The sequence below is a fragment of the Monodelphis domestica genome, chromosome 8, assembly GCF_027887165.1.
Source record: "Monodelphis domestica isolate mMonDom1 chromosome 8, mMonDom1.pri, whole genome shotgun sequence".
NCBI classification, from domain to species: domain Eukaryota; kingdom Metazoa; phylum Chordata; class Mammalia; order Didelphimorphia; family Didelphidae; genus Monodelphis; species Monodelphis domestica.
The window spans coordinates 47,327,203-47,342,456 of NC_077234.1; the positions used below are offsets into that span (position 1 = coordinate 47,327,203).

Sequence of the window (15,254 nt, forward strand, 5' to 3'; positions counted from 1 at the left end):
ACCTACTTCCCAGAGGATTAAATAAAATAATAGCACAGTACATGGCAAATAGTAAGCACTCTATAAATGTAAGCTATTAACTTTTTTTAAACCCTTACTTTATGGGTTAGTATCAATTCTAAGACAGATGGGTAGCAAGGACTGGGCAAACAGAAATAAGTGTCTTGCCCAGTCACACAGCTAGAAAGTGTCTGGGGTCAGATTTGAACCCAGATTCTCCCAAGTCCAGGTCTTTTGCTCTATCTACTATACCACCTAGCTGCCTCTAGCTATTAACTAATAAGCCAAGGTTTCAAGTCCATAGAATTCAGCCAACCAACCAAGTGCCTACTACATACCACCCTAAAGCCAAAACATCCTTGCCTTTGAGGAGCTGCCATTCTATGGCAGGGGCTCTTAACTAGGGATCCAAAGACCCCCAAGGGTCATGGACAGATTTTAGGGGATCTATAAACTTGAATAGAAAAAAATTTACATCTTCATTTTCAAAAATCTTGAACTAAATGTTAGCATTTCCTTCAACAGTGAATACAGGGAGCCTGGGTTCAAAACCTAATTATGTGATCCTGGACAAGTCCTGAGTTCAAATCCTAGCTGTGAGATCCTAGACAAGTCACTTAATCTCCATTGCCTAGCCTTTACTGTTCTTCTGTTTTGGAACCAATTCTTAGTATCTATTTTAAGATAGAAGGAAAGTTTAAAAAAATAATAACTATAGGCAACAAGCTCGAGTAATGTTAACAGTATTTGTGACTTTGTCCCCAAAAGAAATCACAAGTAATTTTCATATCACATTATAATTATTTCAGATATCTCAAAATATCATTTATGCTCATCATTACTTCATAATTGTTATTCTTATTAAATCCATATTCTGGGTCACATGGGATTGCAGTCTTCTTGTCTACTGGCAATATTTCAATATAATTGGTTTCCTTTGTAACTGTCTTTTTTATGCATTCAAAAACATTCTTCTGAGAAGGTATCCGTTGGGTTCATCGGACTTCTGCCAAAGGAGACCATGATACCAAAAAAAAAAAGGTTAAGCAGGAAGAAACAAAATCATCAACAAAGGTTGTTCCCCTATTCCTTTTGTGGCAGAAAGGGACTGACTTTTATATATCCACGTGTGTTATTTTAGTGACTTTTTGATCATGTACAGCATTTTTGTGAGTTAAAACTTCTTTCTTTCTATATTTTCAGGATGGATCTCATTTTTAATAAGGGTGAAAAGAAAAAAGTCTAGAAAACTCCCTGTTACTATTTGATGTTCCACAAGAACAGTTGCAAAAAAGTGCTTGTCCATTGAATAAAAGCCACATTAGATAAAACAAAAGTCAAAAAAAAAAGATTAAGAACTCCCCCTCAGGGGCAATGAATTGACTCAGTAGATAGAGAGCCAGGTCTAGAGACCTGAGGTTCTGGGTTCAAATTTGATCTCAAACATTTCCTAACTGTGTGACCCTAGAAAAGTCATTTAAACCCAATTTCCTATCCCTTACTGCTCTTCTGCTTTGGAACTGATACTTTGTGTTGATTTTAAGCCAGAAGATAAGTTTTTTTATTTAAAAATAAAAAAAATAAAAGAGCTCCCATTCTGCTGAGATGGGGGAGAAGGAATACACTTGTAATATATAAGGATATACAGAATAGATATAAGATAAATAGAAAAGCATGGGCTTTTGTGTGAATGGAGCTTTCAGGGAAGTCAGAGATTCTAAGAAGCAGAGGCCAGAAGGGGAGCTCATTCCAGGCATGGGGGACAGCCAGAGATCAGGTGATGGAATGTTCTATGATAAACATCAAGGCCTGTTTGGCTGGGGTGTAGAGTATAACAAGGGCAGTAATGTATAATAAGGCTGGAAAGGAAGGTCCCAGCCAGGTTTTGAAATACATTAAATAAATGCCTAGCAGACGAGTCTGTTTTAGGTCTCAGAAGTAAAAGCCACAGAGTTCAGTGGATCATTGGGAGGTAGCCTAGTGGTGGATGTGCACTTTATTATGCCACTTAGTGATACAGTGATGACAAGTAGCCTTTTCAGAGTGACTTAAAATTTGCAGAGCTCTGCACGTCCATCCATCTTCTTAATCGACCCACATCACCACTGGGTGTCAAGTAAGTACCACAGGCACCGGGAGCTCCTTTTCACAGATGAAAAAACTGAAGCCAGGAGGAGTTAAAGGACTTCCCTGTAGTCACACAGCTTCTAAATATCCCAGGGAGTTTGCTGCAAACAGGAGCCAGCTACTACTACTGGCTCTGAGGGCAGTGTGAGCAGACACGGCAGAAATCAGAGGATGTGACAAATGATTGATTTTTACTCATGACTTAATTGATTGTTGATTGTCTAGACCGCTGTTGGAGAAAATGTGAATGCAGATTAAACTTTCAAAAGTGTGTAGGGGGCAGCTGGGTAGCTCAGCGGATTGAGGAAGGACCAAAGAGAGAGATCTTGGGTTCAAATATGATCTCGGGCACTTCCTGGGCAAATCGTTTAATTCCCATTGTCTAGCCCTTACCGCTCTTCTGTATTGGGACCTATATATGGTATTGATTCTAAGCCAGAAGGAAAGGGTTAAAAAAACAAAAGGTTGTACATTTTTTTAAGAGCTGGATGTTAAACATTTACACCCTCTCCATCAGCTACTCAAAAAGCATCGATTAAAATTGAACAAAAGTAGTGGCCCTTACCAGGTTTACTAACCAGCTGATTTAAAAAGAGGAGGGAAGGCTTGCCGTTTCAGCTCCTTTCTCTGGCGCCTTCCTGGCAAACGCGCCATTGCTCAGTAAACTGGCCAAACTGCTAGGGGCACGGCAGGTCCACAATGGCTAAGCCTGTGGAACGTGGTCGGGGAGCTGGGTGACCTTGTTACTTAGACATGCTCTGTTCTCGCTTGCCAGCTGCAGGCTCCTCTCCTCCATGGCCGCCAAAACAAGGTCCCGCGACTGTAACTGACCTATCAGAAATGTGGCTCTCCTGCATCAAACCTTCCACCCGGGCTCCCATCCCTCTGACTGCTGCTGTCCAGGGAACCCTCCAGCCCCCTTGACAGGCGACCTGCCGCTGAGGCTTCCTGGATCCCAGGCACAGTCCGTCAATAAAGATGATTAAGCGCGGATTGTGTGCCTGGCGTTAGGGTAAGCGATGCGGATTACAAAAGGCAGGCAGTCCCTGCTCTCAGTCTATTGGCAGAGGAGCCAGTGGTCTTTCTGGTTTCCGAATGACGCTGCCCAGGTTGCTACCCAGGGTGCTACCCAGGGCGTGGCTGCAAACAAGGATCAGCCGCGTTTGGAGACTGAGTCTCGGGGGAAAGGGGGGCGCCCAGCCTCGTGCTGGTCTGTGCCAAGTCTCTCGCCCCCTCCCTCTCCGGCTCGGTAGCGGCTAAAACCCGAAGACCGCGAACGAAATCCCCATTCTGACAACCAACGCCCGCCGGGCTCCAAGCAGGGAAGGCGCTCAACTGAGCCAGAGGCAGCCAGGAAACTCGGGCAGCACAACAAGCCGGGCTCCTCCTTCCCGGGTCGGGGCGGAGAACGCCTCCCTCGGCCCACGCCCCGCTGCGAAGCCAGGCGGAGTCAAGCTCCGTGGGCAGCCTGCCGCTGCCATTCCCCGGAGCGAAGCGGCTGGGCGGAATCACACACGTGTCCGCGGCGTCACGTCGCTTCGGTCTCTTGCGTCAGATAATGTTCCAGAAGCGGGTGGGCTGAGGCTCCACGCACGGCTCTGGCTCCGGAGCTGGCTAGGAGGCAGGTGGGATTCGTGGTGGCGGGGGTCGGCCGGCCGGAGAGGGAGCTAGGCGCGCCCGGGGCTCCGCGGGCTAGCGGGAACAGCTGCGTTTGGAGACGCCTTCGGAAGGCTGAGCCATCGCTGGGACCCCGAGACATCGTCGGAACGCTGGAGGCGGCCAATCGGCGGCGGCGGCGGCTGGCAGAGACGGCTCCCGGGAGCTCCCCGCCTCTTCGCTCGCTCCGACTTGCTTCCCCTGAGCAGTGGGCGGTCCCCGGTCGGCCGCGCTCGCCGCTTCACCCCGAGACTCCCGAGCGGGAAGGCAGCGGGTTGGTTTCCGTGCCCCGGCCGATCGGCGCCCACACTTCGATGGTTGGTTCCGAACGCGATGAGCCGCCCGTCCTCCACCGGACCCGGTGCTAACAAACCCTGTGGCAAGCAGCAGCCTCCGCAGTCGCAGCAGCAGCAGCAGCAACCTCAGCAGCAGCAGCCGCACGCCCCGTCCCAGGCTGCGCCCCCGGCCGCCGCCACCATCTCGGCTGCTGGACCTGGCTCGTCCGCGGTGGCCGCCGCGGCCGCAGTGATCTCTGGCCCTGGCGGCGGCGGCGGCGGCGGGGGGCCGGTCTCCCCTCAGCACCACGAGCTGACTTCGCTCTTCGAGTGTCCGGTCTGCTTTGACTATGTCCTGCCCCCGATCCTGCAGTGCCAGGCCGGGCACTTGGTCTGTAACCAATGCCGCCAGAAGCTGAGCTGCTGCCCGACGTGCAGGGGGTCCCTGACCCCGAGCATCAGGAACCTGGCCATGGAAAAAGTGGCCTCGGCTGTGCTCTTTCCCTGCAAGGTAAGGAAGCTCCAGGTGCAGCGTGGCAACTCCTCGCCTTCCGCCGCTGGGTATCTAGGGGCGCCCGCTCGCCCCTGAGGGGTCTTAAGGGGAGGTAGGCGAATGATGGCCACCTTGGAGAGGTGCAGATAGAGCGCCGGACTTAGGGGCGGGCAGACCTGGGGTCGAATCTCAACACTAACTGTGTGACCCTGGGCAAGTCGCTTAACCACTCTGAGCTGGTTTCCTCATCAATAAAATGGAGTAGTTGAACCTGATGACCCGTAAGGTCCTTCCAGCTCTAGCTCTATGATCGTTAGGCTCCCTCTTGAGATTTTGATAGCTTTCCCAAAAACTTTGTATTATGAGCCCTGTACCGCCCCTCCTAACGTCCAGACCAGGGCAGGGGGTCGGATTCCCTACATACGTTCTTCCTTCACCTGCCTCATTCTCCATTTCAACACTAACTACTTGAAAACTTCTTCCCCTGTCTCCACCCCCCACCCCACTCCCGGTTCCTGCATTCTTTGGGGAAATGCACGTGGTGAAACATACCCTCTGATTGGCACTCCGGAGACTGGCACCAAACCAGAATTTGGATGGAGAAGCTCAGAGGCCCGAGAAGGAAGGAAAAGACAAGTTTATTTAACCACAGACCCTGGTCCCAGGGCCCTGGGCAGGGGATGGTTCATTCTCCTTCCTTTGATCAGGAGTTCCAATCGCAGGCCTGAAAACACCCCCTGTTCCCTTGCTCCCTGGCTCTCGGGTTCTCCTGGGGGAGCCCTCCTCAGTAAGGCAGAGGGCTTCTAAGGGCTTTCTTAACTCCCCCAGCATCAGGTGCGCTCGGCAGCACGTTTCCCCTTCCCCCACCGCACTTTAAGACGTGGCCATCCAGGGAAGAGTGGGTACAGATCTTTAGGTGAACCGGCCCCCAAATTAGATTTTCATACCCATTTAACTTATCTGGAGAGGAGCCAAGAGAGCGCTTTGGGGCTTAGAACTGACCTTTTCACAATTACCTCTGAATAAACCCTTTGCTGCAGCTATTGCATCATCATAGTAATAATAATAATAAAAAAAATGACACCAGACCAGATTAGCAGCGAGTATCTCCTTTGAGCCCACAACAGGTGGCGGTCTTCCCATTTTACAGAAGAGGAAATTCAGCGACTGTGAATACAAACTTAGACACTTCAGTCTCGGACTTTTGAATGTCGTGGTGGAAAAACTAGGCATCATCATGGGCCATTTAGGGAGTCATCTGTCCCTTGGTGTTTCCTATTTTGTAGGGCAAGTGCTTCTTTTTAAATGGAAAATCCACGGGGGAATTACAGCTGGGGAATTGTAGTCGGGTGAAGACAAGTGACTTAATTTGGTGTTGTACTGTCACCGAGCGAGCTTAAAATAAAGTATTATGTAAGGGTTTGAATCAAATCCGTATCCTTTGAATTGTGGAACCTAATTCACCAAAATAAATTGCCTTTTACCCATCACACAGCCTCACTTAGGGCTTCAGAGACAACTTTTTTTTTTACTTTAGATGTGTTTTATCACTTTTTTACCTCCTCAGAGAACCTTATCTTAGCCCCAAACCTTTCCCCTTTTGGTTCTAGGGAGTCACTCAGTGAATTTACCCAATAAATTATGTTTGGGGTGGGAGGGGGCTTTCTGGAATTTTCTTAAAGACACCTGAAATTCATGAGAATGATTTGGCACTCTAGAAAATAGAGATGACTAGATGTTGGATCACTTTTGCCTCATTAGAAATATAATGGGGCGGGGGGGAAGAAATACAGTGAAACTCCTTCCTTCAAAATGTTATTAAAGAGGGGCAGCTGGGTGGCTCAGTAGATAGAGCCAGATCTGGAGATCAGAGATCCTTACTAGCTGTGTGACCCTGGGCAAGTCACTTAACCCCCATGGCCTAGCTGCCTTGGAACTGATACTTAGGATCTATTCTAAAACAGAAAATCAGGGTGTGTTGGTTTTTGTTTTTTTAAACCTTTACCTTTTCTTGGAATCAATCCTAGGCAGAAGTGTGGCAAGGGCTAGGCCATGGGGGTTAAGTGACTTGCCCAGGGTCACAGAGCTGGGAAGTGTCTGAGGCCAGATTTGAATCTAGGACCTCCGGTCCCTAGGCCTGGCTCCCAATCCACTGAGCTACTCAGCTGTCCCCTGTTTTGTTTGTTTGTTTGTTTGTTTTGTTTTTAAGAAAGAAAGAAAAATAGTGAAACTCCATGCTGGACACAAGAGGGTGAGAAGTGGATTTTATCTTCTAATTGAAAGAGTACATAGAAAAGATGTGTATTACCCTGGAAGGAACTTCTGTAGCCAAACTTAAGAGAAAAATCCTCTAGTTGTGAACCTTACCTTTAGGTGTTGAGAGCCCAATTTCTCTTTTCCTTCTCCCCCCTCCCAACGCCAGAAAAGAAGAGAAGAGAAGAGAAGAGAAGAATCTCCTTTGGTTTCAAAAAAGTGCTGCAATTGCACCAAGAGGAAGGGAAGGGTAAAGATGCCTGAAACTTACATGTGATGTAATGAACATACTCAGTTTCACTTTCAGGATAAGCGAGGCTGGCTAGTTCCTGCTCAGCCAAAAAAATAGTCCTCCAGGTGAAGGTGCCTTTGGGGAAGGGGAAGGATGGGAGCAATGGGCTTTCACTTTGGGGATTTGGCAGCCTCCTGGCCTGACTCAGAGGGAGGGAGGGAGGGAGGGAGGGATGCGAGGAGCAGATGGATCACTTTGCAAGCTAAAATAAAATGCTGTTTAGAATAAGAGATGCGCACCTCACTGGCCAGGTACCAAGCTCTAGGAGGATTTGGCTTGGTATCATCGTTTCTCCTCCGAGTGATTTATGGAATTGAAATCGGATTTGCCCCAGCTTTGGTTGTCCTGAGATCCAAACTGTCTTCCTCCAGAGTCCTCCGTGCAGCTAGTTAATGCTCAGAGGGTGTGAGTGGTAGGAGAACTGCCTTGCGGTTATTTTTAAGCTTCTGTCTGTTTGGCCAGCTGAGTGATGGGAAATGGGGGTGGGGGGAGAGATATAAGTGAGTGAACTAAGAGAGGAAAAACCATGCTGTACTGGCAGAAGTGAATTCTGGTCCCAGCCTTGCCACTAACTCTGGGTGATCATGGCTCAAGCCATCTAGCTCTCTTGACCTCAGTTTCCAAACAGGAATGGTGTGTTAAAAGAATATTGGATTTGGAGTTAAAAAGAAAGCAAAAATCTGGGTTTGAATTCAGGCTGGGTCATTTAGTTCTTGTGTGGCCTTGAGAAATCAATCAACAAGCATTTAATTAAAGGCTTAATGTGTGCCAGGTACAGGTGCCAGAATACAGATATAAAGAAGGAAACAGCCTATTCTCCCAAGAAATTTACCACTCTAATAACATGTCATCTTTACCGCTCTGAGTCACTTTTTAAAAAAAACCATTCCCTTCTGTCTTAGAATCAATACTGTGTATTGGTTCTAAGGCAGAAAAGAGGTAAGACCTAGGCAATGGGGGTGAAGTGACTTGGCCAGGGTCACACAGCCAAGAAGTGTCTGAGGCCAAATTTGAACCCAGGACCTCACTCTCAATCCACTGAGCCACCCAGCTGCCCCCACTTTAAAAAAAAAAAAAACTTTATCTTCCATCTTAGAATCAATACTGTGGATTGGTTCCAAGGCAAAAGAGTAGTAAGGGCTAAGCAATGGGGGTGAAGTGACTTGGCCAGGGTCACACAGCCAAGACGTGTCTGAAACTATTTTATCTGAACCCTAAACCTCCTATCTCTGGGTCTGACTCTCAATCCAGTGGCCCCTTATAGAGGATTTTTGAGGCCATCTAGCCCAATCCTTTCATTTTACAAAAGCAAATCAGAAAAAGGATAGCTAGGTGACTCAGTAGATTGAGAATCAGACCTAGAGATGGGAGGTCCTGGGTTCAAATGTGACCTCAGACACTTCCTAGCTATGAGACACTGGACAAGTTGCTTCATCCCCATTAACTAATCAATAGTATTGATTCTATGATGGAAGGTGGTAGGGGTTTTGGGGGGGAGGGAATTCCCTTCTAGCCTTGAATCATATTACCCTAAGATGTAACACCCTTCTCACTTCTCCAATTAGACTTGGCTTGGGGGTTTTGATCAGCACTTAACATTCTATAATAAGAGGGCAGCTAAGTGGCTTAGAGAATGGAAGTAAGAGGTCCAGGGTTCAAATGTGACCTCAGACACTTCCTAGCTGTGTGACCCTGGGCAAGTCACTTAACCCCCAGCTGCCTAGCCCTTATTGATTTTCTACCTTAGAATCGATAGAACATATGGGCAAGTCAATTAACCCTATTGATCTTCTACCTTAGAATTGATAGGCTATTCCTATCTGTGTGACCCTGGTCAAGTCACTTAGCCCCCATTTCCTGGCCCTTACCATTCTGCTGCCTTGGAACCAATCAAGACCAAAGATAAGGGTTTAAAGGGGGATGGGGGGGGGATTGATAGGACCGAAGGTATGGGTTTAAAAACAAAACAAAACATTCTATAATAGGAGAAGGTAGTACACATCTTAATTTGAAAGTTTGAGCATAACATCCTCAGGGGCTTAGACGAGATGGTTGCTAAAGTTTCCTGATCTGTGAGTCTCCGGTCTTGCTTGGCAAGGGGAGGACATGGAGCAAGAGGTTGGCATTAGCCTCCCCAAAGGATCTGGTAATTAGGAGAATGGGGCAAACTCTGTACGAAATGTGCCTTTGAATGACTGGATGATTTCACTAAGTTGTTGAAAATCCTTTTCTAGCAAATTAGTTGGGAAGAATTTGCTAGAGGAGGGTTTAAAAGTAATCTCCTCTCAGACCTTTGCCGTGGTCTCCTCGAGGCTCTCCTTATCGCTCTGTCAAGCCTTGATGCCCAACAGACTGAACCATCTGGTCCAGGTGGTGGCTTACCTAAAGGATGCTTGCAGGGAGACCTTTGATTGAGGGCACTGGAGAAGAAGCGCCATTCCCAGGGACTTCCCCTTTCCCAGGTGAGGGTGGGGGATCTTTAGCAGAGGGATCGTTTTTTGCGAGGGGAGAGGGGGTTTCCTCTCTTGTTTGTGTTCAAGTTTCTAACAAACCCAAATTACTGTGGGTTAAAATTCACCAAGGAGCAGCAAGGTGGCCAGGTTTGGATTTGAGAGAATCCGGGTTCAAATCTGGCCTCAGATACTTCCTAACGGGGTGACCCTGAGCAAGTCACTTAACCCTCTTTGCCTAACCCTGGCCCTTCTGTCTTGGAGTTGTTACTAAGTCTGAAAGTAAGAGTTTTGTTTTAAGAAACCTCAGTGGGAAACCACCGTTCGGGTGGTCAGGAGTGGCTATTAAAGGAACTGTTATTTATATTCATTAGGAAAAGGCAAATAGATTGTAGGATAAACAAGTTCCAGTATTTGAGGAGATTCTGAGACTCCCTCATTTTACAGATTGAGATATGGAGACTAACAAAGGTGAAATGACTTGTCCAAGGACACACAGCTAGGGCTCTTTCTTCCTTCAAGTTGAGTGCTCTAAGCACTCTACCCTATTGCCACCTGAATGAAAATGCCAAAGCTTACTCAGAGACCTCAGAGGCCATCTAGTCCAACTTGCTCATTTTATAGAAAACAGAGACCCAGAGAAATAAAGTGACTTAACTCAGGTCCTCTGCCTCAGAAGCTAGAACCTTTGCCACTATACCAGAAGAGGCTCAGAACGATTCTTTCACCCTTTTTTCAGAGCATTCTGTAAGCCTTACAGTTCTCCTAGACATTTGACCAGAAAATGGAAATGTATTAGAATGTAATTGTAATCATAGCTAAGATTTTCACAGAGCCTTTATGCCAGGCACTTTGCTAAGCAGCTTTACAAATCCTGTACTTTATCATGTGATCCTCACAACAACCCTGAGAGGTGGGCAATATTATTATCCCCATTTTACAGATGAGGAAACTTGAGGAAAACACAAGTCAAGTGACTTGTCCAGGGTCACAGGTCTAATAAGTGTCTGAACTCATGTTTTAGGCACACATTGTTGGGGAGAGGAACAGGGAACCTTAAGTTGAGAATTGGATTGCAGACATGACTAGCCATTTCCTTTCTGTCAAGCCTTTTTGCAGTGAAATTATTTTTCTTTGGATGAAAGGTCTATCAGACTGCAGTAGAAAGAGCTCTAAAATTTTACTGGGGAGCCCTGAGTTCTAATTTAGGTCCTACCACAACTTGTGTGCAACTGGACAAATCATAATTTGAAAGTCAGTTTCCTCTTCTGTGAAAAGAGATAATTTAGCTAGAGGTTTTCTTTCTTTCAAATCTTTACCTTCTGCCTTAAGAATCCATACTAGAGGCAGCAAGGCAGCTCAATGGATAGAGAGCGAGGCTTAGAGATGGGGGGAGGTCCTGGATTCAGATCTGACCTCAGATACTTCCTAACTGTGTGACCCTGGGCAAGTCACTTAACCCCCACTGCCCAGTCCTTACTATTCTTCTGCCTGGGAACCTATATTTAGTATCTATTCTAAGACAGAAGGTAAAGGTGTAAGAAAAAAAAATCCATATTAAGTATTAATTCTAAGCCAGAAGAGCTGCAAGGGTTAGACAACTGGAATTAAGTGACTTGCCCAGGATCACCCAGCTAGGAAGAATTTGAGGTGACATTTGAGCCCAGGACCTCCCATCTCCAGGCCTGGCTCTCCTATCCACTGAGCCCGCCTAGCTAGCCCAAAGCTTTATTCAGAAAAATATCGCCTGAGCACCTACCATGTGTACACTGGTAGATCATGAAGAGCAGAGGTGTCCAAGACAGGCCCCGTGGCTGAATGCAGCCCACAACACTTCCAAAGCTGAACAAATTTAGGTTCAAATATCACTGGGACATATTTAACAAGTTAAGTAAGAATTCAGTAAAATGTAGATCATGTCCCTACATAGGCAGCCCAGAGGGATCCTCATATATCTGGTTTCTATTTGAATTTGCCTCCACTGATAGATAGGAGACATGCAGAGACTATAAGCTGCACTCCTTGTTTATGCAATAAGGAAATAAAACTGTCACCAAAGCCTTAGTTCCATATTAAACTCTTTAAGGACTCTTTCTTCTTTTTTTCTTTCTTTCTTTTTTTAATTTGGAAATTTTTTATTTAATTAATTAATTTAGAATATTTTTCCATAGTTACATGATTTATGTTCTTTCCCTCCCCTCCTCCCCACCCACCCCACCCCTACTGTAGCTGGCATGAATTCCCCTGGGTTTTACATGTGTCATTGATCAAGGTCTATTTCCATACTATTGATATTTGCACCAGGGTGATCATTTAAAGTCAACATCTCCAATCATGTCCCCATCAACCCATGTGATCAAGCAGCTGTTTTTCTTCTGTGTTTCTACTCCCACAGTTCTTTGTCTGGATGCTGATAGTGTTCTTTCTCACAAGTCCCTCAGAATTGTCCTGCATTGCTCCTAGTAGAAAAGTCCATTACGTTCTATTCTACCACCGTGTATCCGTCTCTGTGATACTCTATTTCTAAAGGGCTTTGCAAGCCTTAAAGAGTTATAGAAATGTTAGCTGTCATGGATAATGTGGAAGTTGGCTACAAGGACAACTCCAGACATGAATTCAGGAAGACCTGAGCTCAAATCCAGCCTCCAACACTAGTTATCTGATCCTGTTTGACTCCATTTCCTCATATTTAAGATGAATTGGAGAAGGAAATGACAAACCATGCCAGTATCTCTGCCACAAAAAAATCAAAATGGAGTCACAGAGAGTGAGACATGACTAAACGATTGAACTTTTCAGTGGAGACTTGAAGGATGAGTCGGAAGGAGGAAGGCAGAGCTTCAGTGATTCACATTCCTCAACAGATATTTTTGCCTTACTAAGTGCTAGGGAAGATCAAAAGTAGGCAGCTGATATACAATAGTGCAAATCCCTTCCATCTTCAACAAATATTTTCCCTACTAAGTGCCAGAGGAGATTTTTTAAAAAGTAGACATTTGATACACAATAGCACACATGACTCAAGAAATATTTTTGCCTTACTAAGTGCTGGGGGAGATATAAAATGGACAACTGACACACAATAGCACGTGGCTTGGGGAATTTGAGAATGAGTAAAGAATGATGCAGAACAGTGAAGACTTCCTGAAAAAGGTACCATCTGAGTTGGGCTTTTAAAGGATAAGAGAGAATTTAGGAAGGCAAGTTGAAAGGGTAGGGAGAATGGAGAGAATTTCAAGTCTAAAGGGAAAGCACAAATAAAGGCTCATAGGGAGCAGCACTATAAAGACACTGTGGGTGATGGAAGCAGAGAAGAGTTCTTTTTATCAGGAGCATAGAATGCACAGTGCGAGTTATATGAAATGTACTGGAAGGCAGGGGTACCATATTATGCAGAGCCTTAAGACCTAGGCATGGGAGTTTGAACTCCATTCAAGGAATAGGAGGCTACTGAAGATTGGGAGGGGTGGTGGTATGGACCAGTTCTGTGCTTAAGATTATAAAGAATGAGGGGTTAGCTAGATGGCTCAGTGGACTGAGAACCAGATCTAGAGATGGGGGGAAGGGGAGTCCTGGGTACAGCTGTGACCTCAGATGCTTCCTAGCTGTGTGACTCTGGGCAAGTCACTTAACCCCCATTGCCTAGCCCTTCCCACAAATACACGGTATTGATTCTAAGACAGAAGGTAAGAGTTTAGAAAAAAAAAAGATTATGAAGAATGGATTGGAGGAAGGAGGGAGTTGGATAACATGGAATGAACCATTTAGGGGGCTAGTGAACTCTTCTAGGTAGATGGTAACAAAGGATGGTATTGGGAGAATACAGAACTATTGTAGAGGTAGACTCAATGAGATGTGGTAATTAATCGACTATAAAAAAGAAAAGCCCAAGACAATCTATCCTAGGAACAGATAAAGTGAATGGACAGAGCAGAGCAATGAGGGGAGGAAGGGAGGGCTATCCAGCATGTACAGAGACAAGGAAAAGTATGGGGAACAACTAATCACATAATTTTGACAGTATAGGATACATGAGCTGGATAGGGAAGCTGGAACCATCAAGATGGAAATTGAATGCCCCACTAAAGTAAGTGCTTTCATTTCTGGTATGGCCAAAGAGAACAAGCCATAAAAGAATCCCAAGCACTGTTTCTCACCTAAGGGATGAGTTTCCAATCCTACCTAGGGATGGATGGCATGAGATATGGGTGAGGGCTGGAGCAAGTTTGTGACACATGAAAGGAGCTATCCAGCATAGTGACTAATCTGGGAACTGTATGTAGGTTGGACTGGATGTGGGAAGTGACTAGAGCAAGTGTTCTTAATAGGAATGCATGATCTTGTTGTTAAAAATATTTTGATAAATGAATTTGAATAGAATTGATTTCCTTTGTAATCCAAATACATTTTATTTCAGTCATCTGAAGAATATTATTCAAAGAAAGGGTCCATCTAGGATTATAGGCAGCTAGTAGTGTAGTGGGTAGAGTGGTGACCTAGAGTCAGGAAGACTTGAATTCAAATCCAGCCTCAGATACTTGCTAACTGTGCAGCCCTGAACGAGTCACTTAACCCTGTTTGCCTCAGTTTCCTCATTTTATAAAATGAGCTGGAGAAGGAAATGACGATCCACTCCAGTATCTTTGCCAAGGAAAAACCCAAATGGGTCCACAAAAAATCAAATACAACTGAAAACAGTTAAACAACAACATTGTGGAGAGAATCCTAGAGAGAAGGCATTAAGGAAGATGGTGACAGATTCCTTGGAATCGAAATTTTAGCTGAGACTTGAAGGAAGCTAGAAGGTGGAGGCAAAAATAGAGGGCATGAGAGGCAACCAATGAAAATGGCACAATGAGGAGTAGTGTGTGCAAAAATGGCAAAAAGAGGAATGACAAGTCTAATTGATTAGCTGTGGACGTCTGGAGGAAGAGAGGAAAGAAGGTAGAGGAGAAGCAGGTTTGGGGGGCGGGGATGAGTTGAGGTGTAGCTATGATGTGATCCTGAAGAAAAGAAGAGTCCTCTATCTTGGGTAGAAGTAGAAGTGAGGGGTAGAAATTCCTGCACTCTGGCTGAATGCTATAGGTAGGACTCAATTCAGTTAATAAACACTTATTAAGCCCTTCTCTCCAAGTACAAGGGATATAGAGATTAATAAAGGGAAACAGTTCTTGCTCTTCAGAACTCCCATTATAACATGCACCCAGATACGGACATATCGGATAAATAGATTTGAGGAGAGGGAGACTGAGAACTGGGAGAGATGTGTTTGAGTAGGCAAGGAAACTAGAAAATAATTCTAATGGACTAGAGTAAGGAGAGAGGAAATTCCAGGCATGAAGTGTCCCAGAGATTGTTGTTATTCATCCTTTGTTTTGGAAGAGGACCAATGATGAGGTGGGGTGATGTCTTGGCTTGTAGATGAATTGGATTTAAGTGAGTTAGAGAAAGTTGTCAGCCTCCGTCTCTCCAAGTCATTGAAGCCCAGCAGCCAGACAAAAGTTAGGCTACCTGGTGATGGTCAGGGATGAAATGGATGACCTGTGCTGACTGCAGCATCTAACCAAGTTCTAATCCCTCCACAATGCCTACTTCAGCCACCTTCATAGCCATTGAAACAAATTGTCATCCACCTTTTTGGCCAGAGAGGGCTTCATATGCTTGGAGTGAACACCCCATTGACTGGTTTGTGGCCCATTGGTGACCCT

The 15,254-nt window shown here is 45.6% G+C and overlaps 1 protein-coding gene across 1 annotated transcript in view; it reads left to right on the plus strand.

The window, feature by feature from the left end:
• Positions 1-3,279: 3,279 nt before the first annotated feature.
• SIAH2 (siah E3 ubiquitin protein ligase 2) overlaps positions 3,280-15,254 on the plus strand; it is a 42,380-nt gene continuing 30,405 nt past the window's right edge. Inside the window, exon 1 of the mRNA XM_001363370.5 lies at positions 3,280-4,569. Coding sequence (XP_001363407.1) covers positions 4,117-4,569 — 453 coding nt within the window. The 5' untranslated portion in view covers positions 3,280-4,116. The remainder of the gene's footprint in view (positions 4,570-15,254) is intronic.